The 27,528-nt window shown below is 40.8% G+C and overlaps 1 protein-coding gene across 1 annotated transcript in view; it reads left to right on the top strand.

Moving 5' to 3' along the window:
• IMPG2 (interphotoreceptor matrix proteoglycan 2) overlaps window positions 1-27,528 on the top strand; it is a gene marked incomplete at its 5' end in the record, with an annotated part of 60,117 nt that overhangs the window by 21,257 nt on the left and 11,332 nt on the right. The window contains 7 exons of the mRNA XM_084870601.1: window positions 2,575-2,633; window positions 4,607-4,627; window positions 8,746-8,990; window positions 11,371-11,456; window positions 21,141-21,444; window positions 22,412-23,703; window positions 25,650-25,869. Coding sequence (XP_084726727.1) covers window positions 2,575-2,633; window positions 4,607-4,627; window positions 8,746-8,990; window positions 11,371-11,456; window positions 21,141-21,444; window positions 22,412-23,703; window positions 25,650-25,869 — 2,227 coding nt within the window. The remainder of the gene's footprint in view (window positions 1-2,574; window positions 2,634-4,606; window positions 4,628-8,745; window positions 8,991-11,370; window positions 11,457-21,140; window positions 21,445-22,411; window positions 23,704-25,649; window positions 25,870-27,528) is intronic.

The following is a 27,528-nucleotide window of genomic DNA, read 5'->3' as shown; positions in this document are numbered from 1 at the left end:
CTTGGGGGATTGAGGGAAAAAGTATATTATTTTTTTCATGAGAAGGGTAAGAGTAAGATAAGCTTGGGACAATGCCAAATGTGACATTGGCGGGAAAGGTCAGGCATGAAGACAGATACAGTATCAACCCGGGGTCCTTGCACACCACTCTGAGTCCTGTAGGCCACAGGATGTCTGGTTGCTCACAGAAGCCATGTGGGTAACAGCATCCATCTCTAGATGAGGCCCAGGAGGACTAGTATCTGGTTCCTGGTCATTTCAGCCCCTGGAGTAGAAGGGGAAATCAGGTCTCCTTCCTGTCAAAGTGCTCCTCCCCTTACGCACACAGAGTCCCCTCATTTTAATTCAGGTAAGGCCTTGCGGGGAGCTGCCCAGTTTCCCAAGTCCCGGTCCTGGTTCTAAACTGTATTTATTCTGAGTCAGGGGAAAGAGGAAGAGGCATGCAATTCAACGGGAAGAACATGGGATTTGGTGTTGGAGAGATGTGGGGCTGAATACGTTCTGATTCAGTCACTCACCAAATGCATGACCCCGTCTCAGTGTTCTCATCTATACAACTGGGAAAATATGTACAATATCTCTTTGGCTGGTTGCAAGAATTAGAAGTAATATTGCAAAATCAGGCATATCGCAGTCACTCAATACATTGTACCTATTATTAATCTGATGTTAGTCAAGTAAAATGACTTCTTACCCCTGAACACCTGTACAGTAACTAACTGGATATGATGAATTAAAATATCTGTATGTGTTTATACTCAAGAGATGGCAAAGCCCCCCAAAGGTGGGTTTGGTAATCATAAAAATATGCAATTAAATAGCATTTTGAAGTTAATAGAGTACTTTCAGCTACATTCCTTTTAATCTTACAGAAACCGATGTGGTTGGTGAGCAGGGCAGTGTTAATTCTATAAAATAGACACGCATGGCCACTTTGCCAGCTAGAGCAGCTGAGACTTACCCCCCAGTCTAAGGTTCCCCATCCACACCCCATCCTCTAAGAATTATAGCCCTTCTCTTTCTTCTCAGAGAATAAAACAAGACAAATTATTATTATCATGTATTTGGATTCTGAATTCTTAAGGCATGAGCATCTTCAGTGAACCAAGATTTGTTTGTTTGTTTGTTCGTTTCTTTCAACTACAGTTGGCATTCAATGTTATATTAATTTCAGCATAATGGTTAGACATTTATATAACTTACAAAGTGATTACTTGATGAGTCTAGTAACCATATATAGTTATTGCAGTATTATTGACTATATTCCCTATGCTGTCTGCCCTGTGATTATTCTGTAACTACCAAGTTGAACTTGAACTCAGGTTCTAAATCCCTTCACATTTTTTCACCTAGCCACCCAACCCCTCTCTCATCTGGCGACCATCTGTTTGTTCTCCGTACCTATGAGTTTGTATGTTTTGTTTTGAACCAAAACTTTAAAAAAAATTTTCACTCTCCTGATTATACGAAGACTTGGTTTTAAAATCAGATGCCTAAAGATCCACTAACAGTTCCCAAGTTCACTGACAACTTCCTTCTCTTCCTCTGGTGTGAGCCCCACAGTGACTTACTGTACCTGGTCAGATTTCATCTTCTGAAATGGGGTGGGTTCAATGTTAAATTTTGTTGAATAGTTGGTATTTGTGTATAACTTGATTATTTTTAGCTATTTAGTCCAGTATAGAATTCTTTTTCCTGCTTCAGTCACTAAGCAGGTATTACATGATGTAGTAATAAAACTGGTTCCCACAAATGTGACGCTCATAAGTTGATCTTCGGTCCAGTTAACTTACTGGTCACTGCTCCATCATCTCTGTGGCAACCGAACGAGGCCTCCCTTCTGGAGGGTCAGCCCAGACTTACAGATTTCTTCCTAATGTTGACTGTGTCCACAGTTCCCTTGGGTTGTAGGAACAAGAAGCAGACACCACCAGACACTCTTGGAAACCAACGCCTGACTGTCACTCTGTGCTGTAGCCAGACTCCCAATCCAAACGCGACATTTAGAAATCCTGGTACAGCTTCTTGGGCAACTAATGTTCTTTTTCATGTTTCATCACATAGGCCCATGGTGGGCAAACTGCGGCTCACGAGCCACATGTGGCTCTTTGGCCCCTTGAGTGTGGCTTTTCTGCAAAATACCAGGGCCTGGGCGAGTCTATGTTGAAGAAGTGGCATTAGAAGAAGTTGAAGTTTAAAAAATTTGGCTCTCAAAAGAAATTTCAACCGTCGTACTATTGATATTTGGCTCTGTTGACTAATGAGTTTGCCGACCACTGACATAGGGGAAAGAACAATGCTTGCCAATAAGAAGTAAGCTCTTTAAAATTTGAACAAAAATTAATATTAAAGCACGTTAGAACCTTAAAACACAAAATGAAAAAAAAACATCTATCAGTGTTGTGGTAAATACTACTTTCTAACATTGTAACTATTATTTTCTTAGTAACTTTCTGATCCATGGGTATCAAGCTTCTAATAGTAGAGGGTGCACATTACATTCTACTCCTAAAAGCATTATTTTCTGCATCCTTTTTCACATTTCTACCTATTTATATATTTTATTTTTAACAGATTGAAAATGCATTTACTGGGTTACCCGGCTATAAGGACATCCGTGTACTTGACTTCAGGTAAATAGACTTACTCTAAAAAAGCACTTTTTATTTTAAGTGGAATATCCTTTTGTGTATGTTATTTACACAACAATAACTTAAGATGATTCAAATGCTACAATTCAGTGATATTTCTAGCAAATTTATATTTCTATTGTTAGCATTTCAGGTGAGGAAACTGAGTTACAAAAAGGCAAATTCATGTACTCAAGGGACATACTAGATTGGTAGTGGGGCCAGGGTAAGCCATGCCCCCGCTTGCTGCTGACATGTTGCGCTGCTTTTATTTGGCGCCGAGGGGAGGCTGAAGTCAGGCTAGATGTGACCCACAGGTCCGACGAAAGCTTGTCCATGTTTCAGTGAGGTGAGTGGTGTCCTGGTGGGAGGCCACTCTGCACTCACCTGCTTTTCACACATAGCAGCTGTGAGCACGTAAGACAGCTCTTCCCTGCGCAGGCCCACTGCCTGATGCCTGTGACGTTTACTGAGTGAGTACTTAGTATTAGGCACTTCATCTCCTGAGCCCACTTAATCTCCACTCCCCTCAGAATTAATATTATTATGGATACTCATTTCACAGAGCAGCAAACAGGCTTAATGGGATGAAGTCTCAGCCCAGAGTCAGAGAACCTGTGAATGAACTTGTAAACCTGAAGCAAAGTGTCTGTTGAACCCCCATTCCAGATCCAGCCCTTGGGAGGTCGGAGCGCCTGGGGGGTGCTGTGCCCCGCAGTGGGTGCTGTGGGCTCCGAGCAGGGGCACCGAGTCAGCTCACAGCATCATTAACAGCGTCACCATCTTCACTGTGGCATACTCTTGTCACAGCTTCTGGGTTTACCAGAAATTACAGCAATCGTAGCATTTACAGTGTAGCAGGCACTGTATCTATATTAATCCATTTAACCCCAACAGCCATGCTGTGAGATAGTTATTATCCCCCTTGTTTCTGCTATGTAACACAGAGCCCAGGGAATTGAAATGGTTTACCTTAGGACACTCAGCTAGTTATTGGTGCAGGGCAGAGAGCAAGCATGATAAACGGACCCTCCACCTACCCTCACACCACAGCCAGTGTCTGCACTTCCACCTTGGCGCTTGGTCACAGAATACCACCTCCAGCGGTGACTAAAGCTCCCCTGAGGACCCGAGCATGTGAGGCTTTGGGGACCGCCTCACTCGGCAGCACAGGGAAGGCAAACGTAGCCTTGGGGGTCAACTCTCCTAGGTTCCAGCCCTGCCTCTGGCACATCTGGCGGATGGTTTTGGTAAATTACCAAGCCTTAACTTCTCATTTATATATATAAAAAAAAGACAACGTACGTATTAATCCTGCTTTATTAAAGAACACTTTTGAAATATTTTAAATGATTTAGCGTTTTTGTCCTTCAGCTTCTTGACCTGTAAAATGGGGATACTGATGATCCTTAATAAATCTTAATGAAGATTAATTGATTAACCTTTGCAAAATGCTTAGCATAGTTCCTGGCACATGGGAAATTCTTAATAGAACTTAATACTGTCTGTTATATAAAAATCAATAGATATGAAAGGCAATATCCTATAAGTCAGTCAGTACTGACCTTCCCTAACCTCTTAGCATCTTACTGTATATTGCCTGATTTGGTTTTCATTGATTTCAATACTACATAGCACATTGCATCCCCAAAAGTGTTCCTAGTTCTGTTAATGCCAACTACTGGAGTCCCCTGCTGATCTACTGAAAAAGCTTATTTATAAAGAGATAACCTTACATGAGTTCTTTTAAAAGTTTTAAAATAAAGTTTCAAGATAGTAAAGAGTTTTAAGAGAACACTTCCTCCACCTTTGCTCACTTCCTTCAATCCACAGGAATTTGTCAGCTTCTGATACTATGCAAGCATTTTCATTTAAAGAAACATTTCAGAGGAAATATATTAAGAAGTTGTACTTTGATGAATGATATGATAGATATAATTTCAAATTCTGCTTAACACTTTTTTTTTCTTTTCCAGGCCCCCGAAGGAAAATGGCAGGTAGGGTACTTTTTAGTACTTTTGTACTTTCAAATGAATGAGGAGTTAGTTTATAAAATGTAGTAGAGCTAGGTTTAAGGGAACGTAGCTCAATTCTTTTATGACTTCCAATATCAGTGTCCATCTCTGAACAGCTCAGGGGTTGACAAAATGTTCTGTGAAGGCTTAGATAGTAAATATTTTAAACTTTTTTAAGGCCATATGGTCTCCATTGGCAGCTACTCATCTCTGATACTATCAGATGAAAGTAGATATAGGTGATAAGTTGAAAATAAATAAGTGTGGCTGTGTTTTAATATATCCTAATTTATGGACACTGAAATATAAATTTCATATAATTTTCACTTGTCACAAAATATTGGTCTTCTGATTTTATTCAACCATTAAAAAACATAAAATCCGTTAATTCAGTGACAGTAGGCTGAATTCAGCTTGCAGGCAGTAGTTTACGGACCTCTGTTTTAGACTGAATTCTGACAAGTACTTTTAAATAGAGGGAAGCACTAGCTGGGTTGCTCAGTGGTTAGAGTGTTGGCCTCAAACTGAAGGGTCTTGGGTTTGATTCCTGGTTGCAGGTTCCCCTGCCCCAGGAGGGGTGCAAATGGGAGGCAACCAAATGATGTCTTAGGGAGACAAATTGATTTGCCATGTGTTACGTGCCTATATGTCTGATATTTTGACTAAGGTAATCAGAATGTGGGTTTCTGTACTGAGTACCTCGTATGTGTAAACTACTCTTGTTATAGGCACATTTGTTGATAGTCTATACTCAACCAAATGCCTGATTATGGGTGATTAGAATGCAAAACTTAGATGTTACCCTATGATCAAAAGAATGGTTGCTGAGTGCTAAGTTCTCTAGGGATACAGACAACAATTCAAAATGAAGCCATTAGATTTTGTGACAAAATTGTTAACTTAAGTACAGCTCCCAAATTTGTTAAGTGTTAGGTAATTAATGACATTTATTTGTAACTGTTCAGTATACTTTTATTCTGAGTAGTGCATGAGCAAAAGTGTGGTGCAGAAGTAGTCTATTTATATGATATATAATCTCTCTTTATAAACATGTATAAATGTTACATGTTATAAATATAACATAACAAAATATAAACATAAACATTTATATGCACATGAAATTTCTATTTGCTTTGTACCCCTTTCAAGATGCACACATTATTTTAAGTTTGTAGGAATCATTTGAAGTGAATCAACACCATATTTGCCTGGTGTACACATTTTAAACATTCAGCTCCAGACTTCGTAAGGGTGCGTCTTCTTCCTAATAGAAGTTTTATAAAGGAAAGGATATCTGGGGTTCTCTGAAAAATCTTTATTTTGGTCACCTTAATGAGATGTGATTGCATTATTTTTTTTCTATTTAAAATTTGCACATGGCTAAGAGCCAACAAGGGCATTTGAGGTGAGAGAATGATAAAGGGAAAATTTCACCTCCATATGATTCAAATCTCTAGAAATAGCTGTCAGACAGAGAAACGTTCTCTTGGAAGCAGCTGTTTCCGCTAGTTTGGAAGATGAAGGATGATGGTGGTTGGTTCCTTGGAGCTGTTAGCGCAGAGAGCCAGCGAAGCTTTCTCCGTCAGATCCTGTCCTGGGCTCCCTTTCCTTCCTCCCCTCACCACGGGGAAGCTCTGTGCTCCCTTTGCCGGGCCGGGACTCAGTCTGCGCTGGGTCATAGGAAAGTTCTCGGCTCTGAGAATAGATGGTTTCCTGATAGCTCAAGGCTCTCTTTGAGTTCTCTTTCCTGGATAAGAACATGCAAATAAATGGTAGCATCTCTCTGAGGATTTTATCTTCTTTAATGAATTTATCCTCACATGCTAGATTATAATAGAAATGTTCTCTTTAGATGTTCAAAGGAAACATTGGGGAAACAAGTTTTATTTTGCCAATACACAGTTAGGCTAGTAATGTAACCCAGACTGCCTGATTTGCGTAGATTTCCAATATGATATTTGTAAGTCATGCAAGGCACATCGTAGGCCCCTATTAAAGGCTTGCCTCTCCTTCTCCGATTTTCTTATAGCCCAGAAACCAACTCCAGTGCTAACTGGTTCAGCCTTTTCTATCTTCTCCATTTCCCCTCATCACTGTTTCCTGTCTTAGAGCCATGTTAACATGTTAATATGTGTGCAAAGACCCCAAAGAGAAGCTCACCTTTCTGGAGATATGGGCATGCTCCATTCCACTGAGCTGGGGAGAGCGTGCACATTCTCACAGTGCTGTGCTCTGGCTGTGAGCAGTGCCCCCAGGTGATTACTGACAAGACTCACTTGTATGAAGATAATACATATGTTCTTTAGGGTAAATAATTAATCCTATTTAGAGACAAAAATCCTTTGGATTAACTCAGGAGTGCCACATACTGTCACTTATTTGCTTGCTAGTATATTAGTGAATACAATTGACCATTTGTTTTTTCATTACTTTCAAATATATTTATTGAATTACTACGAGCCAGGCATTGTGCTAGATGCTTGGGACATATATGGTGTAGTGAGTTCTGACCAGTAGGTGTCCCTCTTACTGTTTTATTCCACCCTGGAGCCATCCTTTGGTTATTTTAATATATTTTACTGAATTTATTTCTTCACAGAAAAGGTCAGGAATTACCCTTGAATCAACATATTCTGACATGGGGAGAATTAAGTGGTTTAGGGACGCTGATGACAGGCAGATGTCTCACCACTTAGAGCATCAGGTGTTGAAGTGTTCGGTTACCATGTTAAAGTGCCCAAACCACCTCATTGGAAGTGGCAGCTTATTGGGAGGAAGCCTCACTGAAGTTACTCTGAGTGAGACAGGAAGTTCAAAGAGGCCTGGCTGCTTGAATGGCAGGGAAGGATGTCACCATCATGGCATCTCCTGCAGACCCAGGATGTGATCTGCAGTAAGTGGGCCCAAGACAGGTCCTGCACTGCCCGGGCTCCAAAGGAGAGGTCCCTTAAGACCAAAATTCATGCTTCCCTAACCACAAAACACACTGTGTTCTCTAGGATGCCAGCGGATGTATTGAAAGTGAGGAACATATCTGCCAATTGACCTATTATTGCATTGGCTGGCTCATGCATTCTTTTCCTAAAGGAACATATGCAGGCAGTTATAATAAAAAGTTTTCCTTGCAAACTTGTAATCAGAAAGAGGAAGTTGGTGATTTTAGTGGCCAGTATCATCAAGCCATGCCAGCCTCGTGTAGCTGTCTGCAGCTGAGGGATCTGTCTTCTGAGGAAGACACAATACACTGGTGAGAAGAATTCCACTCAATAGTAACACAAGTTAATTGACTAATTCCCTTTTTCCTAGACTTCATGAGACCATTGTCATTATGTTGATACTTTCTCTTTAGATATGTGAATACCTCGATTAGGACGCAGTTCTCTTTTTATATGCAGACTAGAGGCCCAGTGCACGAGATTTTGGCACGGGGGGGCGGGGTGTCCCTCAGCCTGGCCTATGCCCTCTCACAGTCCAGGGGTCTTGCAGTTTGGGACCCCTTGCTCCTTACCGCCTGTCTGCAGTGGAGGAGGGAGAGGCTCCCACCACTGCCACCACCACTGTTCTCGCCAGCTGTGAGCCCGGCTTCTGGTTGAGTGGCGCTCCCCCTGTGGGAGTGCAGTGACCACTAGGGGGAAGCTCCTGTGTTGAGCATCTGTCCCCTGATGGTCAGTGTGCATCATAGTGATCGGTCGTTCCGCCGTTCGGTCTATTTGCATATTAGCCTTTTATTATATAGGTTGAGTATAGATTTCTGCTCATTTAGTAGGCCCTGGGTATCCCTCTTTCCTAGGCACCAAGCTGAACATTGGGGATAGAAACTCAAGAAGAGACTGAAAGGCAGTCACTGTAAACAAAATCTTTATACAGAACAACAAAGGCTATAATCAAGGAACATATAAGGATATATAAGTAAGTTAAGAGGAAGGACTTAATTTATTTTTGTGCTTTGATTTGGGAGTCATTTTGCTCCTACAGATTGGGGATGGAAACCGTGCTTCTTGAGACTCTCCCTCTCGCCTAATGCTTATTCTCCCGGGTTCATCGTCTTTCCTTTGTGCTTCCTTAGCAGGGCCTCATCTGTTCTCTCTTTTCATTCATAGTGGCACAGATGTTCGCTATGCAGTTACTTTCAGCGGAGAGGCCATCAGCAATACCACCTGGGACCTAATCAGCCTTCACTCCAACAAGGTGGAAAACCATGGTCTTGTGGAATTGGATGATAAGCCCACTGCTGTTTATACAATCAGTAACTTCAGGGATTATATTGCTGAGACACTGCATCACAATTTTTTGCTGGGAAACTCCTCTTTGAATCCGGATCCTGGCTCCCTTCAGCTTATCAATGGTGAGTTTGCTATCAATCATGAAGTCCTCTATAGTTTCAGTTTCTTTTCTAGTATGCTCTGGTGAAATGAATTTCCCTAAGTATACATTGTTCTGAGCATTCTCTAGACTGAATGAGACAGAAGCCATCCTGGGCTGATTGGAATGTTAGCCATGCACTACTTGGGATAGATTAATCAAGGGCTCTGTGGAGTATTTGCAGATGGGAAAGCCACTCTTTGTGGAGAACAGCATGATTTTTATTTATTTATTTATTTAAAAAAATATTTTATTGATTTTGTACAGAGAGGAAGGGAGAGAGATAGTTAGAAACATCGATGGGAGAGAGTCATTGATCAGGTGCCTCTTGCACACCCCCTACTGGGGATATGCCCGCAACCAAGGTACATGCCCTTGACCGGAATGGAACCCGGGACCCTTCAGTCTCCAAGCCGACACTCTATCCATTGAGACAAACCGGTTTCGGCAACAGGATGATTTTTAGAAATGGTTTAGAGATATGGAAGAAACTATCAAGAAAAAGTCAAGAAGTACCTGGATGTGTGAATTGAAATAGGCTGTAGTGCTTCTCTGGCAACCCAAGACATCAACTTTCCAGAGGCAGGTCAGCTGGAAAGGCTTAAAAGCCAGAGAGCAGAATAGAAGAAGCAGCTCAGGGAAGCTGCTGGAAGACCTTGGGAAAGAAGAACCGAGACTGGGTGCTGGGCAGGATCCCAGAGAATCCAATACTAAGTTTGGGTTCAGGTGGCTGTATACCTCCAGTTATGACCCCAAATTAACAGGTGGATCTGGGGTCAGCCAGAAGGGCCTGACTACTGTGAGTTTGTTTGTTTATTTATTTACTAGAGGCCTGATGCACGAAGATTCTTGCAAGAATGGGCCTTCCTTCCTCTGGCTGCTGGCACCACTTTCACTCTGGCCAGAGTCACCTTTCCGCCTTCCCATGCTGCCCAGAGGCCTGGAGTGGCTGGGGTAGTGTGGAATGCCTGAAAATAAAATTAACCCTCCAGCTTTGTTAGGTTAATTTGCATACTCACTTCTGATTGGCTGGTGGGCATTGCGAAGTTACAGTCAATTAGCACATTACTCTTTTATTAGTGTAGATTTAATCCTCCCTGGAGGATATTTTTTCCCCTATTGATTTTTAGAGAGAGTGGAAGGAAGGGGGAGAGACAGAGAGAGAAACATCTATGTGAGAGAGACATCAATTGGTTGCCTCCCACACATGCCCTGTCTGGGCAAGGGATCAAGTCTGCAGCCGTGGTATGACTGGAATTGAACCTGTCACCCTTCAGTCTGTGGGCTGGTGCTCTGACCTCTGAAAAACTGGCTAGGGTGGACTACTCTGAGTTTGAGTGACCTAGTTCAGGAGTGACCAAGTCAACCCAGGACTAGAGCTTGCTGAGTCCAGAGTTTAACTCATCAGGGATGCAGTGTCCTGTTAACTTACTTGCTACTTCATTTTACTTCTCCACAGTTTCTTCACTTGGTCATTGAACTTTTAAAATGTCCAGAGTATATTTTACTGAGGCGACCCCATAGGAGAAGTACCCCCTGCTAAGGAGGAAAATCCACAAGTGAATGGCCATACTAACGATGATGCATGCTTATAGCCTCTCCAACTGCTACATAACCTGAGGGGAAAAGAAGCCTCTATATTTTTAGGCAGCTACCACCTAGGCCATGTGTGTGTGTGTGTGTGTGTGTGTGTGTGTGTGTGTGTCCCTCATGTACTTATCCCTGACATATAAAATACTTCCACAGGAGAAACTTAGCTTTATTAATATTTATAGCCTTCACTTCATCAAAGTCTGTAATAACTAGTAAGGATTCAGTAAATTTTTGTTGAATTAAATTATTCAATCTACTCTCTTTAATATTGGTATAGTGATAAACTGTCTGGTGTCCTAGTCCATTTTTCAAAGGTACTTTCTGCCAGAAAGGAAATGTTTTGCATAATTTTCTTCTTTGCTAGCATCAATCTAATGAGTTGGAGCTTCAGTTCAACTTTCTTATTAAAATGGGGGAAAAAAAATCAATTTTAAAAACAACTGCTACATAGGAATTTTGAAAAGAGTAAAAAATGCTTCAGAAAGAAAAGGAAATAATATAAGAGTGTCCTAAATGTAATAATGGGAAGAACATTTATTTTATGCTGGAGTCTCATAATTCAGACAGATGATGCTAATGTAAGTAAAATATCTGAATAAAGAAGCAAGCATTTTCTAAGAAAGTCTCCCTTATCTGTTCTGCCCAAATCTAAACTGTAGAAAGGAAGAACTTGGTGTTCAGTTGTCCCTAAACCTCAAGTATATTAGTGTCTCTAAAATTTTTGTCCCTGAAATAAATAAAAAATGTTCTTGACCATTGCTTTTCTCCAGTGAGAGGAGTCTTTCTCCCCCCCACCGAAGACCTGGTGTGGAACCCCCAAAGTGCAAGTCTCCCGGCAACCCCACCGTCCATCCTGGTAAGTGTGTTCCTGCATTATAGGCCTAGAACCAGGCCCTCAAGCTTCCTCTCTCCTTTGCACACTCCCCTGCTTGCTTTGGCATCACGGATTTCCCAAGTATTCTCTTACATCATCCCTGGGACATTATTCTTAGTTGTCAGCTCCTGGGTCCCAAGTATTAGGTTAGAGAATGTAGACTTTCTGCAGCGCTTAAGTGAAACCCACACCTTTGGCATTGGGATGAAAACTTACTTATGGTTCATATTGTTTGGCTATAATTAAGCTCTAATGCCCACTGAGTTGCTCTCTAAAAGTTACACAGAAATAGTTTTTATAGTCAAGACTATAAAGTGATGTACATGGGTACAGAGTATCGATATTTTGTTCCAAGGGTTGAATTGAAGAAATAGTTTAGACTCCACAACATATAGAGCAATATGTGCATGGAAAGGAGAGAAGGAAGAGTAAAAATATTGGCCAGTTGACAAGTGACAGGGACTCTCAATCAGGCCTCCTTTTAACGTGGGCTAACAGCAGCAGGATTTGTGCAGAAATAGCACCTAATGAACGTGTCTTTTTGTTCTTACCACTTAATGCCCCTGGGCATGCCTCTACCCTCTCTAAGCTCCCCTTGCCACTTACAGGGAGGCATCCAGGAGAAAAGCAATGGCTTTCTCAGATGCAATGGAAACAACCATGACAACAGCCCAATCACAACCGCTCTAGGGACTCACCTGTCTAAAATGAACACAGGGTCTTTTCTCTTTTGGTTAATCCTCATCCACAGATATTTTTTTCACGGATTTTTAGAGTGGAAGGGAGGGAAGGAGGAGGAGAGAGAGAGGAAGGGGGGAGGGGACATAGATGTGAGAGAGATACATTGATTGGTTGTCTGGGACCAGATCAAACCTTCAACCCAGGCACATGCCCTTGACCCGGATTTGAACCCAACACCCTTCGGTGCATGGGCTGACTCTCTAACTACTGGGCATACCAGCCAGAGTAAGGTCATGATCTTCTGTTATCACACAGACACAGGAGGGAGACACCCTTTCCTGGGCATTGGCATCAGATGTTACATTCACTTGGTGCTTATTTATTCATTTGTTCATTCTTTCAAATTTGTTTATTTTGTGCTTTTAATGTGCCAAGTGCTGAGAAAACTGAGATGAATAAGGTGTGGCCTTGCCTACAGGAAGTTTCCAGTCTGGCAGAGGTAGAGAGATTTCTACACAAATAAAGTGACGTTATCCTGGAAGTCCCTCCAGGTGCAGTGGCAGGGAGTGGTGAGTCACTGTGAGCATGGTACATGAGCCTTTGTTTCTGCTAATCACATCCATCTTGAGCTTCTCTAAACACAGAAGATTTGCAGTGATATTTCAGACTAGAGGCCTGGTGCATGAAATTCGTGTACTGGGGGGTGGGGTCCTCAGCCCAGCCTGCACCCTCTTGTAGTCCGGGACCCTCAGAGGATGTCCGCCTGCTGGGATCCCTCTCACAGCCCGGGACCCCTCGCTCCTTACCACTCACCTGCCCCAGAGGCAGGAGAGGCTTCCACTAACGCCACTGTGCTCCCCAGCAGTGAGCCTGGCTTCGGGCTGAGGGGCACTCCCCGCTGTGGGAGCACACTGACCACTAGGGGGCAGCTCCTGCGGTGAGCATCTGCCCTCTGGTGATCAGTGTGCTTCATAGCGACGGGTTGTTCCACCGTTCAGTCGATTTACATATTAGTAGGGTTTTATTATATAGGATAGTATAAACACAAGAACTTCTATATAAGCCAGGGGTTGCAAATCAGAGACCAGCTGCTTGATTCAGATATAGGCATGCACTTTGGGACAAAACAAACAAACAAACAGACTAAAAAGCAAACCACACACCCAAAATTTAAGAAAATCAGGAGATTTTTGCATAGAAATGCAGATGTCTAACTTTTTTTTTTTTTAAAGGCCAGGAATATCTGGTATTGTTAATTTCATATTTCCTTGTAGTAGAAAGTGGCTAGAGGTTGACTGGAAGGGACTGCCCCTTTAATGATGGCAGCACTGACTACCGGGCTTATTTGGGTTACCTGGCATATGGCTCAGTTTGCATTTACATCAACCCTTAATATTTTTAAAAAATATATATTTTATTGATTTTTTACAGAGAGGAAGAGAGAGGGATAGAGAGTTAGAAACATTGATGAGAGAGAATCATCCATCAGCTGCCTCTTGCACACCGCTCACTGGAGATGTGCCCACAACCAAGGTACATGCCCTTGATCGGAATCGAACCCCAGGACCTTTCAGTCCACAGGCCGACGCTCTATCCGCTGAGCCAAAGGTTTCAGCAACCCTTAGTTTTTTGAATAGTGATAATTGTAGGTTATTCATTAACAATTTGAGGAAAAAGTATTAATAGATGATAATAAAACATGAAAAAAATTAATTAGAAATGTCTGGTTATTGCTTCTTTTTTTTTTTCTGGTTTTCTCTGGCAAACTGTCAATGAAATTTTAAATTTAATCATTTATTTATTTATTTATTTATTTATTTATTTATTTATTTTTACCAAATTTGACTTTTAGAAATTATTTTAAAGGTAAGAGTGTTGGGATATTGAATTTGATATGTTTGGCAGCCTGAACTGGAAAATCACTGCACAGTATGCTTTCCATAGCAGTAGCGGGCTTTTCAATTGGCATTAGCAGGAGTGAGACTGGCCAATATAATATTAAAGTTGTTAATATACTACATTGAAGTAAAAGACAAATTCATGAGTTGAATTTGTGACTACGGGGGCATTCATCCACATAAAAATAAATGAAGTGCTATTCCTGGCATGGACGTGTTCACCTTTCAAAATGTATGAGAGAGTAATTGCCATGCCATGTTGTTGTTTTTTTGGGAAAGGGTGCTTATTTGGAATAGATAGCCATTCTTCTTTATTTAAAAGGTTGAGTTGTTTACTTCCACATTTTATTACTTGTGACAGCTTTTTATTAAAGATGTTATGTATTGTTTTACTTTTAATTTTTATGAGATGAAAAGCCATTTTGCTTATAGGAATCTATATATTGCTTTAGGATTTATTTTTCATTGATAATTCAGCTGCTCTCCTAACATGTGTCAGTCATAGGCTCTGTTTGATGAAACTCACTTTCTTGAGTTCAGGTTAAAGGGCTTATCTTACTCGAAATTTTGAAAATGCAGATTTAGAATATGCAAAGATCTAAATATACCTAACTCTGCTGGAAGCATGAGTGACTTTAACACATCTCTAGATATGATTTTAGATGATTAAGAGGAGAAAAAGTGAATTCCCTGGTATGGTATGACTCTCATCATCTTAACTACTTTTTTTGAGAAACAGAACTTGGTATTGAACAAATGGCCTTTTTACTTTTCCCTGAATGCATATATGGCTTTAGATCCCAGAAGAAGAAATGGGGAGGAAAAAACTTTTCTTTTATATGAACAGTCTTCATGTGCAACATAGCAGACAATTAAATATTAAAAATGGTCTCTCCGCACTCGGTGGTCACCTGTGTCTTACACAGCATGTGCCAGCTGAAATGAGAGTGAACTGCCCAGCCCGCTGGTTCTAGTTCCTCCTCTGGGAATCCTTTTGCCATCTGGGTGGATGCACTTGTATATATCTCTCTGTGAATGGTCAGAAACAGTGAGCAAAGCATTGGGTTGAGACCTCTAGAAACTGCCAGTCTAGTTCTGATTTTTTTCTCTATTTTTTGTGACTATAGGCGTTTCACTTTTGTGAAGCTCAGTTCCTTATCTTTAATAGGCAAGAATGGACTACCGTAGGCCCTCGGGTTACATTGGAGATCCGTTCCAATGGCACAGGTAACTCGATTTTCGCTGCAAGTCAGAACCCACCTACGTAAGCACCTACTCACTGACATGGAGCACATACACAGCAGTAAGGAAGTGAAACAGTAAAAAAATATAACAGAAATATAACAATTCCTGACCTTTACTTGTGGTAAATAATAATAATAATAAAAACACACATAAAGCACATACATACATACGTCGAAATGATGGAACCCTTTTTTTTTTTTTTTAATAAATAAATGGGAGATGGCAACATAACCACAAAACAATGTACGTCGAGTCGGAGGTAACCGAGGACTGCCTGTGTGTAATTCTTAAGAGTCCTCCTGGTATAAAACTTGGTACTTTATGTTCATGCATATGCACATGCTCAGGCCCCTTTTCCAACGCACTAGTAAGGTGTTTATAAACCAAAGGATGGCCTTACTAGAGTATAAAGTACCTGAGCCTCTGGCCAGAGAAAAGCTGGTATTGCTGCTTACAGGCAGTCCTCGGGTTGCATCGGACTCCACAAACATCATTTTGTGGTTACATCGCCATCTCCCATTTATTTATAAAAATAAAGTTCTGTCATTTTGATGTATGTACATATGTGTTTTATGTTTTTTATTATTTATTTACCTCAAGTAAAGGTCAGGAATTATTATCTTTCTTTTAAATTATTTACTGTTTCACTTCATTACTGCTGTGTATGTGCTTCTTGTGAGTGACGTAGGTGCTTACGTAGGTGGATTCTGACTTATGGTGAAAATCACATTACGTAGTGCCATAGGAACAAATCTCCAACACAACCCAAGGACCTATTGTATTTTGTTTTCTTCCACATTGTGAACTTAAATTTGTTGTCTTTTTATTTATCAGAAATTGAATTCTTACTCTCTCCAACTGGTCATCCTCCTACCCACCAGCTTTATTGAGATATAATCAATACATGATATTGTATAAATTTAAGGTGTACAATGTGAAGATATGATGTTTATTGTGAAATGCTTACCACAATAGGGTTAGTTTACCCCTCCATCATATAAATTCCAGATACCAGGGCCTCCCCTTGGGTCTCTGGGGGGCGTGGCTGACCTGCAAACCACCACAGGCTGCCCCATGCCCCAAGGGAACCCCACCCTGATCCGGGACACCCTTCAGGGCAAACCAGCTGGTGCCCACCCATGTACCAGGCCTCTACCCTATCTAATAAAAGAGTAATATGCAGATTGACCATCACTCCAACACACAATATGGCTGCCCCCATGTGGTCAAAGATCCTGCCCCTATGTGGACACAAAATGGCCACCACAAGTTGGCCAGCAGGGGAAGGCAGTTGGGAGGCACCAGGCCTGCAAGGGAGGGCAGTTGGGAGGCACCAGGCCTGCCAGGGAGTGCAGTTGGGGGTGATCAACCCTGCAAGGGAGGGCAATTAGGGGTGACCAGGCCAGCAGAGGAGGGAAGTTGTGGGCAAACAGGCTGGCAAGGGAGCAGTTACACATCAATCAGGATGGCATGGGAGTGGTTAGGGGTGATCAGGCTAACAGCCAGAAGCGGTTAGGGGCAATCAGGAAGGCAGGCAGGTGAGCAGTTTGGAGTCAGCCGTCCTGGATTGTGAGAGAGATGTTCAACTGCCTGGGCAGTCGGACATCCCTCGGGGGTCCCAGATTGGAGAGAGTGCAGACTGGGCTGAGGGACACCACCGCCCCCTCCCACCCTGGGCACGAGTTTTGTGCACCGGGCCTCTAGCTTTTATTATAATGTACTAGAGGCCCGGGGCACAAAATATGTGCCGGATGAGGTTGGGGGAGGGAGGGGAGGATCCCTCAGCACAACCTGCACCCTCTCGCAATCTGAGACTCCTCAGGGGATGTCCCCCCCATCCCTCTTGCACTCCCGGACCGCTGGCTCCTAACCACTCACCTGCCTGCCTGCCTGATTGCCCTACACCCCTATCCACTCTGCCTGCCTGATGCCCCTAACTGCTGGCCTGCCTGCCTGATCACCCCTGCCTTGGCCCTGCAGCCATGGCTTTGTCTGGTCTAACTAACATATTACGCTTTTATTATTATAGATAGTATACATGATTAACACATTTTTGTTGTTCTATGTATATTGGCATATAGTTTTCTTTTCTTGTAGTGTCTTTGTATGGTTTTCTTATCAGGGTAATGCTGACTTTGTAAAATGAGTTTGGGAGTATCGTTTCCTGTTCATTTTTTTTTTTTTTTTTTTTTTTTTTTGTGAGAGTTTAAGAAGGATTGACATTAATTCTTCTTTAAATATTTGGTAGAGTTCACTGCTGAAACATCTGGTTCTGGGCTTTCCTTTGCTTGGAGGGTTTTTGTCATTGATTTAAACTCTTTACTAGTAGTTGGTCTGTTAATAATTTCTAATCTAATATAATATCCTTTGTAAATATATATAGGACCTGCCTGCAGCAGTAAACGAGCCCAATTGCTTATTTACTTATTAAAATTTTAAATATATATATATATATATATATATATATATATATATATATATATATATATATATTGATTTTATAGAGGGAGTGAGAGAGAGACAAACATCAATGATGAGAAAGAATCAATGATTAGTTGCCTCCTGCAGGACCCCTACTGGGGATCGAGCACACAACCCAGGTATGTGCCCTTGCCTGGAATATTATAGAATCTGGAACCCTTCAGTCTGCAGGCCAATGCTCCATCCACTAAGCCAAAACCAGCTAGGGCTGTATTTTCTAATTTTTTATAATTCAGTCTTGATAGGTTGTTTGTGTCTAGAAATTTATGTTTCTTAAGGGTTCACCAATTTATTGGCATATGTTTGTTTATAGTAGTCTGTTATGATCCTCTGCATAACTGTGGTTATCAGTAGTAATGTCTCCTTTTCCATTTTTGATTTTATTAATTTGATTCTTTTCTTTTTGAGCCTAGTTAAGATCTTTCAATTATTTTATTTATTTATAAAAAAAAACCTGGCTGTTTGTTTCTGTTACTTTTTTGCTCTGATCTATATTTTTCTGCTAACTTTGGGCTTAGTTTGTTCTTCTTTTTCTAGTTCCTGAAGGTATAAAGTTAATTATTTATTTGAGATCTTCCTTTTTTCTTCTAGTAGGCATTTATTAATATACTTCTCTCCTAGAATTGCTTTTGATGCATCTTATAAGTTTTACTATCTTGTGTTTCTATTTTTTCCTGTTTGTTTCAGGACGTTTAAAATTCCCTTTGATTTCTTTTTTGCTTCCTTGGTTGTTCAAGAATGTGTTGTTTAATTCCTACATATTTGTGAATTTTCCTGTTTTCCTCCTGTTACTAATTTCTAGTTTCATGCCATTGCAGTTGGAGAAGATACTTGGTGTGATTTCAACTTTTTAAAATTTGCTTAGACTTTAAAATTTGCTATGACCTAACATATGTTCTATCCTAGAAATGTTCCATGTGCACTTAAGAATGAATATTTTTGGCAGTTTAGAAGGGTCAAAAGAGAAAATTCTTATTTATTAAAGTAGTTTAAATAGATTAAAATTTCCAAAAAGCTTAATAGCTATTTAGGAAAAAATACATTATAATTTAAATAAAGAATAAAAATAAATGTTTTTCACAGTGGCAAATGTTTGCCAGAAGTGTAATTAGAAAAATACAACTTTTATGGAAAGTAATTGCTTTTACATGATTATTTAAAAAATATATATATATCTTATTGATTTTTTACAGAGAGGAAGAGGGAGGGATAGACAGTCAGAAACATCGATGAGAGAGAAACATCGACCAGCTGCCTCCTGCATACCCCCCACCGGGGACGTGCCCACAACCACAGTACATGACTTTGACCGGAATTGAATCCGGGACCCCTCAGTCTGCAGGCCAACGCTCTATCCACTGAGCCAAATCGGTTTCAGCGTACATGATTATTTTCAAATAGCTTTATATTGAGTACATATCCTGTGTATTTCCCCCCCCCCCCCATTATCTTTCCACAACTCCCTTAAAAACTTAGCTGTCTCACACATCTAGAGGAAATAGTGAACAACATAAACAGACCCAGAGAAAGAGAACCAGGGATCAGACTCTCAAACTCCAGAGGGAAAGTAAGGGAGGATGGGGGTAAGGGGAAGAGATCAACCAAAGGACTTGTGTGCATACATATGGGCCTAGCCAGTGGCCATGGACAACGGGGGTTGGGGACGCATATCTAGGGAGGGGTTTGGGATGGGAATGGGGGAATAAGGACAATTATGTGAGACCATAATCAATAAAAAAAACCACCAAAAAACAAAAACAAACAAGCAAACAAACAAAAAACTTAGCTGTGGCTTCTAGGATGTTATTTATTTCTGTCCTTAAAATGAAAACTTCTTTTAAATCCTAAAGAAATCATTGTATCCTATGCATTTGAATTGTATATTCTATTGGGGGGAGATTCAGATACTTCAAGGGCAGAGTCATAATCATAAAAAATGCCTTCTAAAGTTGCATATGATGTCGCTGGAGTTAATATTATTTTTGCATCTACGTAACAGGGAGCATTTTATGTGGTCTATTTGTGTATTTAAAGAGAGGTTAATTTTGTATGTTTGAATTTTTTTAAAGAACCAAGTGAACAATTAGCTACAGATTCCATTGGCCTTATACATAATATACAATCAAACATGTATACATACATGAACCATGTTTGATTATTGAAATATTAGAGGCCCGGTGCACAAAATTCGTGCACAGGGGCTAGGGGCGGGGGAGGGAGATGTCCCTTAGCCCAGCCTGCACCCTCTCCAATCTGGGACCCCAGTGGGATCGGGCATAAACAGGCAGTCGGACATCCCTCTTATAATCCAGGACTGCTGGCTCCCAACTGCTCGTCTGCCTGCCTTCCTGATCACCCCCTAACCACTCCCATGCCAGATTGATGTGTAACTGTTCCCCTGCCAGCCTGTTTGCCCCCAACTTCCCTCCTCTGCTGGCCTGGTCACCCCTAACTGCCCACCCTTGCAGGCCTGGTCCCTCCCACCTGCCCTCCCCTGCTGGCCATCTTGTATCCACAGTTGGGCAGCCATCTTTGACCACATGGGGGCAGCCATATTGTGTGTTGGAGTGATGGTCAATCTGCATATTACTCTTTTATTAGATAGGGTAGAGGCCTGGTGCATGGTTGGGGGCCAGCTGGTTTGCCCTGAAGGGTGTCCCAGATCAGGGTGAGGATTCCCTTGGGGTGTGTTTGCTTGATTAAACAGGGATTGTGTTTCTGTCCACTTTTCTATTCCTGGAACTGAATTTGAGTATAAGATTAGTATTACATTAGTAAAAAGTCACCGGGAAGAGAAAAATTATATTTTCTAACTGTGATCCCATGTCACAGATGTTACCATTTGTTTGAAGTAACCTGATCTCATGTTGATGTGGTGGCATTTCTCATCAAAACAAAGACAATTAATTAAATATCTCAGAATGAGGAATAACATTGCTAATTGTCCTTTTCTGCCGTAGGAAATGTGTTAGGTGTTTGTCAACAAATTACAGATAGTAGTAACTTCTATGAATTTAAAGTATTTAAGCTATCATAGAGGAAAAGGACTTATCTAAAGCAGGAAAAATAGTATTTTCTTACACAAACACACTTTGTTTGGGATCTTTTAAATATGTTATCTTATCTATCCCCACTTTTCAGGTGAGATTCAAGAGACACATGGTTTTTCTCTAGATTTTGCAACTAGTAAGTGGTGAATTGGGATTTGATTACAGACCTGTTTGTCTCCCTTCCCCCCAATGTTACATTGCCTTCTTATCCCTAGAAAGCCTGGGAGTTCGGATAGATATGTGGCATTTAGAATCATTTTTATGTGTTTCCTTTTACCTATGATGTGATTTAGCCTTTTTCTCCCCCTTAGGATAATACCCTTCAAGCTGCATGGCCCTCAGCTGATGACTCCACCGCCAGCAGTATCTCACTGCCTGATTTCAGCTCTGGTTCTCCCTCAGCCACTGGCAGGGAACTCTGGTCGGCAAGACCTTTGGGTGATTTAGTGTCTACACCCAAATTAGAGTTTCCCTCAGAGGTGGGCCTCCATTCTTCCCCAGAGGGTTTAGAGGTTAGCAGTTTGACTCTTCATTCTGTCACCCCAGCAGTGCTGCCCACTGGCTTGCCTGTGGCTTCTGAGGAAGGGACTTCTGGATCTTACTCATTAGAAGATGGTAAGGACTTCTATTTCCTGTTCATATTTCTTGACTTTATTGTGTAGATGACAGGGTTTTGAGGAGAGGAAGAGACTGGGGTTCATAGAAAAGCATGTGTGGATTAGGAGGAAATGTCTTGGGAAAATTGTGTGACAAAAGGGAACAATCAGATTCAATTGGTTGGAATGGAAATGAACTTGGTAGACTGGGGTAGGGATCAATTAATAGATATTTTGAAAGTCCCATTAAAATACACAATTAAATTACTATTAGATAACTACTTTACTTATTTGAATATTGGGGTGGTAAACAAAGAGCAGCAAAGAAGATTATCCCAGTAGCTTTTAATAGGACTAATTGTAGAGATTTTTAGCTTGCATTAGGTTTCATTTGGGAGGGAAAAACTGAACTAAGGAAATTATAGAGAGATTAAGGAATGAGATCAAGTAGATGATTTAGATGTTGTGAAGGAAAGGAGAAATCAATGTGACTCAGGCCTGAAGTATACTTGAGACAAAGGAAGATGAACAAAGATATAAACAATGAGTCCAGGATTTTGAACATTAAGTGAACCTGAAAGATGATGGACAATAAACATAACAAGGAAATGGAAATGGAAATGGAAAGATAACATTTCCTAGCAAATTCTCTCCCTAAGTTTTCACTAGATTCAGTATTTATTGTCAACATGGTTATCAGCAGTTTTTTATTTTCATGGAGTAAAAACAAAATCAAGTGCTTAAAGATGAATTATTTCAATAGCCTATATCTTGTTGCTCTCAAGGAAAGGTATATTCATGAGTGATTGTACCACACCACAAAACATAATCATACTGTCCTGTTATTTGCTGGATCTAGCAAAGTAAAAGTAAGCAACTGTCCTTACCAATCTAATGGGAAGAAACAGGAAGCTGGTTTTATTTGGAGGACTGGGAATATATCTTAGTAACACTGTAGATTAATTAACGGAAAACTTTGTTTTCAGGATTAACCAAAGTTGAGGGGTCAGAAGATTCTTTTTCAGGTGATCGTTTGCCCTCAAGTACATTAACTCATCCTATACCAGAAGAAACAATACCATCGGAGGAAGATTCTGCAGTGTCTTTGACATCCTCACCATATCTGATCTCCTCTGTCACATTAGATATTGGTCAGGAAGTAACTACACCTTCTGGCTTGGACCCTTTGGCCTCCAAAGTTAGAGGCCAATTAGAAGTGAGCACTTTGATGCCAGACACATCCATGGAAAAAGGGTTCATGTTTGAGAGTGGCTTAGGTTCAGGGTCTGGGGAAAAGGTGAGTGGGATTACTTGGCCATGGAGCGATACCTCATTAGAAAAGAGCACTGAACCACTGACCAAATCATGGCTGGGAGATGAGGATTTGCTTTTGCCAATTGAGAGTGTAGACGAGAAACTAGTTGTAGGTGACAAAATAGATTCCACAGAGCGAAGTATTGAGCACTCACAATATGGGCATTTTGATAGATCCACACACTTAGCAGAGGAAGAGCCCCTTGACGGACCTACTGTGCCCACCTCTGCAGAGACCACAACTCAGTCCGCACCTCTAATTCTCTCCAAGCACACATCAGAGGTAACTGACATTGATTATTACTCAATTACCAACACACCTCCTCTACTGACATCTACAGCAATCTCTGATTCTACTCGTAAACCAGATCAAGTAGAACCATTTCTAAAGGATGATATGGAACAAACTACAGAGCCATTTCATCATGAACAGTTTGATAGCAAGATTTCAACACAGAAGCCAGATATGCAATCTTTGTGGACCATACTGCCAGAATCAGATGTAGTTTGGGCAAAAACTTCTTCCCTAGGAAAACTGTCTGGAGACACATTGGCAAGTGCACCAGAGAGTATTGACAAGTTCTGGTTGAAAGCTTCCATGACACAGTCTACCGAATTGCCTCCAACCACAAGCCCCACCCTGCTGGAGGATGAGGTCATTATGGGTGTACAGGATATTTCATTAGAACTGGACCGGATAGGCACAGATTACTATCAGCCTGAGCTAATCCCAGAAGAAAATGGCAAGGCTGACAGTTATGTGGAAATGTCTACCAAGGTTCGCTCGACAAAGATGGCTACTGTGGCCCGCCCCACAAAAAGAGGTGACTCGAATCACACCCAGGCCACAGGAGCATTGCTGGTTTTCTTCAGCCTTCGAGTGACTAACATGATGTTTTCAGAAGATCTGTTTAACAAAAACTCGTTGGAGTATAAAGCCCTGGAGCAAAGGTTCTTAGAATTGGTAAGCATAAAAAGTGAACCATGGGCATTAGTTAGCAGTCATGTATGAACCCACCTCTTTCTCCTCAACACAGTGGTCGGCAAACTGTAACTAGCGAGTCACATGTGGCTCTTTGGCCCCTTGAGTGTGGCTCTTCCACAAAAAACCACGTGTGGGCGCGCACTTATGGTGCGATTGAAACTTTGGGCCCATGCGTAGAAGTCGGTTTTCAGCTCTCAAAATAAATTTCAATCGTTGTACTGTTGATATTTGGCTCTGTTGACTAATGAGTTTGCTGACCACTGCCTCAACACATAAGATCTGAGCCAAGGAGAGTGTGGTCTGCTGTAGACACTCTTTTTTATTATTTTTTTATTTTTTATATATATCAACTACAGATAATGTCATGGACTAGAGTTGTTAGGAAAGTAATAAGACAGGTGGATATAAATGTGATATCACATGAGGGTGATGTGGTAACTTAGATACTAAAGATTGTGGCACGAAGGTGATGTGATAGTTTAGATACTGAAAATTGTATTCACGAATTCTGGGACTAAAACAAGTTTAAGATTTTTTACACAGTTTATTGTGAGACCAATGTTTTGTGGGTATCTATGACACCTTCACTGTTGGGATATTTTAGTAACAGAAAATAAACTTTTGGTATCTAAAACTGTCTGTAAGTTCCATGTGGTTCCAAAATAACACTATTGAAATCTCATGACTCTCAAATATTCACAATTGACATTCTTTTTTCTTAAAATTGTTTTTCATTTACAGTTTATATTCATATTATTTTGTATTAGCTTCAAGTGTACAGCATAATGGCTAGATAATCATATACTCTAAAAGTATTGCCCCTAATATTTTCAGTACACAACTAGAACCATACATATTTATTACAATATTATTGACTATATTAAAGGCCGGGTGCATGAATTTTCTGCACAAGTAGGGTCTCTAGGCCTCAGTGATTGGGGCCAATCAGGGCCTTCAGGCTGGCAGCCAGGCCTCCCTTCCTTGGCTGCAGGCTGCCTGCCAGGGCCTCCCTTTGTCTTGCGCTGGCCCCTGGTTATCAGCACATGTCATAGCTAGTGATAGAACTCCTGGTCTCCTGGTCGAACTCCTGAGGGGACATTTTGATTTTGCATATTAGGCATATATATATATATATATATATATATATATATATATATATACACACACACACACACACACACACACACACACACACACACACACACACCCAGTGCATGAATTCTGCATGGGTGATGTCCCTAGGCCTGGCTGGCAATCAGGGCCCATTGGGGCCATCTTGCCCAGTCCCAATCGGGCTGGCCAGCTGGGGGGAGGAAACATGGGAGGTTGGTCAGCCATAGGAGATTGGCTGTGGGAGCACATTGACCACCAGGGGGCAGCTCCTGCATTGAGCATCTATCCCCTGGTGGTCAGTGCACATTATAGCTACCAGACAGTTGCTTGGTTGTCTGGTCATAACAGTTGCTTAGGCTTTTATGTATATAGATTTCCTATGCTGTACTTTACATCTCCATGACTATTAATTACCATTTGCAATGGCATGGGTGGACCTTGAGGGAATTATGCTAAGTGAAATAAGTCAGAGAAAGAGAAATACTATATGTATGATTTCACTTATAAGTCGAATCTAAAGAACAAAATCAATGAACAAACAGAACAGAAACAGACTCATAGATACAGAGAGCATACTGATGGTTATCAAGAGGGATTGGAGGGGGAAACTAGGTGAAAAAGGTGAAAGGATTGAGAAGTATAGATTGGTAGTTACAATTAATGAACAGTTTAAATAATGTAAATAGCATGCAATTTGGAAAGGGGGAGGGGTTCATCCTTGTTTAAGTTTTTTTTTTTTTTTTTTTTTTTGGTATGTGTTTAACAAAATGTAAAACCTTGTCAATAAACTGATCATTTTTCATGTATTGCAGCTGGTCCCCTATCTCCAGTCAAATCTCACAGGGTTCCAGAATTTAGAAATCTTGAACTTCAGAAATGGCAGTATTGTGGTGAACAGCAGAATGAAGTTCTCCAAGTCTGTCCCTCCTAATGTCAACAATGCTGTATACATGATTCTGGAAGACTTTTGCACCACTGCCTACCAAACCATGAACTTGGCTATTGATAAATACTCCCTTGATGTGGAATCAGGTAATGATATTGATTACTCTGCTGCTTTCTTAGTGGAATCCAGTAATTATTCTTATGTATTTTTTTCTATACCAAGTCAAGGTGAATTCAACACTTGTAGATAAAAGAGTATCATGTCAGGCAAATTTTCCACATCTTGATAATTAGTATATCTCTTCCAAAAACATCAGTATCAATCTCTTTTCAAAAGGGTTGTCCGAATATGTTATCTTATTTACCTCCCGTTTCCTTTTCTACTCTATCTGGCTCTCTCTTTTACCTTTCCACTGGATATGGTTTTGGTACATCTCTATTTGTCAAATCAGGTAGATTTGGACTCCCTTCCTTCTATATAATTTTTCCCATGTTGTTTTATCCATTGCCATTATTATAAGTGTAATAAAGATATAATTTCTCTCCACATTTTTATATACAGATTAGATTGTCTTCTGAGCTCTAGAATCAGTATCTAACTATGTACTTGATCTCAACTTGGATGTATTCTATGTATATCAAATTTGAGATGTGTAAGAGTGAGATATTGTTTTCTTCATCTCTCCACATTTCAGTTATATCTATTCTGCTCAGCTTCACCATCCTGATAAATGGAAGCTGTGTCCAATCAGCTACTTAAGCCAGAAACTTGGAAGTCATTCTGATACCTCAGTTTCTATTACCACCATTGCCACTACTCTAGGCCAAACCATTGTCATCTCTCATTTGAACTAGTTTCCTCACTACCTCTCTTGTTCCTTCCCCTCTCCATTCTGCAATAGCAGCCTGGGTAGCAGCTCTTTGTAAAAACATCAATCAGATTATTTTACTTCAGTGACTGCCTGGTTCAATAGCTACAAGGCCAGGACCCAATTTTCTTCCCTGATGAAATGAAACTAACTTCTTTGTTTACCAAGTCAAACTAGCTGGTTTTTAGTTCCTCAGATTCAAACAACTTTTCTTGCCTTACAGCCTTTGCACATACTGTCTCCTTTGCTTGGAATGCTTTTCCCTCTTGGCTGACTTCTGCTCCCCCTTTATGCTTCAGTTCAAATGTCTCCTCCTCAAGACTTTCACTGACTCATCCATAATCTAGATTGGGTCTCTTCTGTTAGTTTTTCTTGCAACATCATGTTCTTTTCCTGCTATAGAGCTTATAAATATTGTAATAATGCTTATTTATGCACATAGTTGCTTAATGGGCATTATTCTCAGTTGAGCTATCCACAAGAAATGATATTTTATCTGTTTTATTAGCCATAGTGTCTTGCATATAAAAGATACTAAAATATACTGTGAATGAGTGAAAAGAATCATGGCTTTTCTTTGGAAGATTTGGATTCAGTGAATACTCTTGAATCCTCAGACTTTGTTCTTTTTCGTCTTCTACATACCAGAGGACAGTGGTTTTGGGTAGGTGTAAGGGGGAATACCTGAATTCATGTTTCCCCAGTGCCTGTTACTCTCAAACTGGTTTGAAAGTCAACTCTATTTTTTAACTGAGAAAGTCACATTCTTTCCTTTGAAATCCTTATTCATTGAATGTGAGGAAAATGATTTGGTTAATCCTCCAATATTTAAACTTCTTGTCATTTGAATTCCCTAAGGCCAGTTGCACATTCTTTGCCATGTAGGTGTAGTGGAAAAAGCAAGTAATTATAATTTGGAAGGCCTGACTTCTTTATC

The sequence above is a fragment of the Pipistrellus hanaki genome (assembly GCF_964339955.1).
Source record: "Pipistrellus hanaki genome assembly, chromosome: 2".
NCBI lineage: Eukaryota > Metazoa > Chordata > Mammalia > Chiroptera > Vespertilionidae > Pipistrellus > Pipistrellus hanaki.
This window is presented reverse-complemented; position numbering and strand designations above follow the sequence as displayed.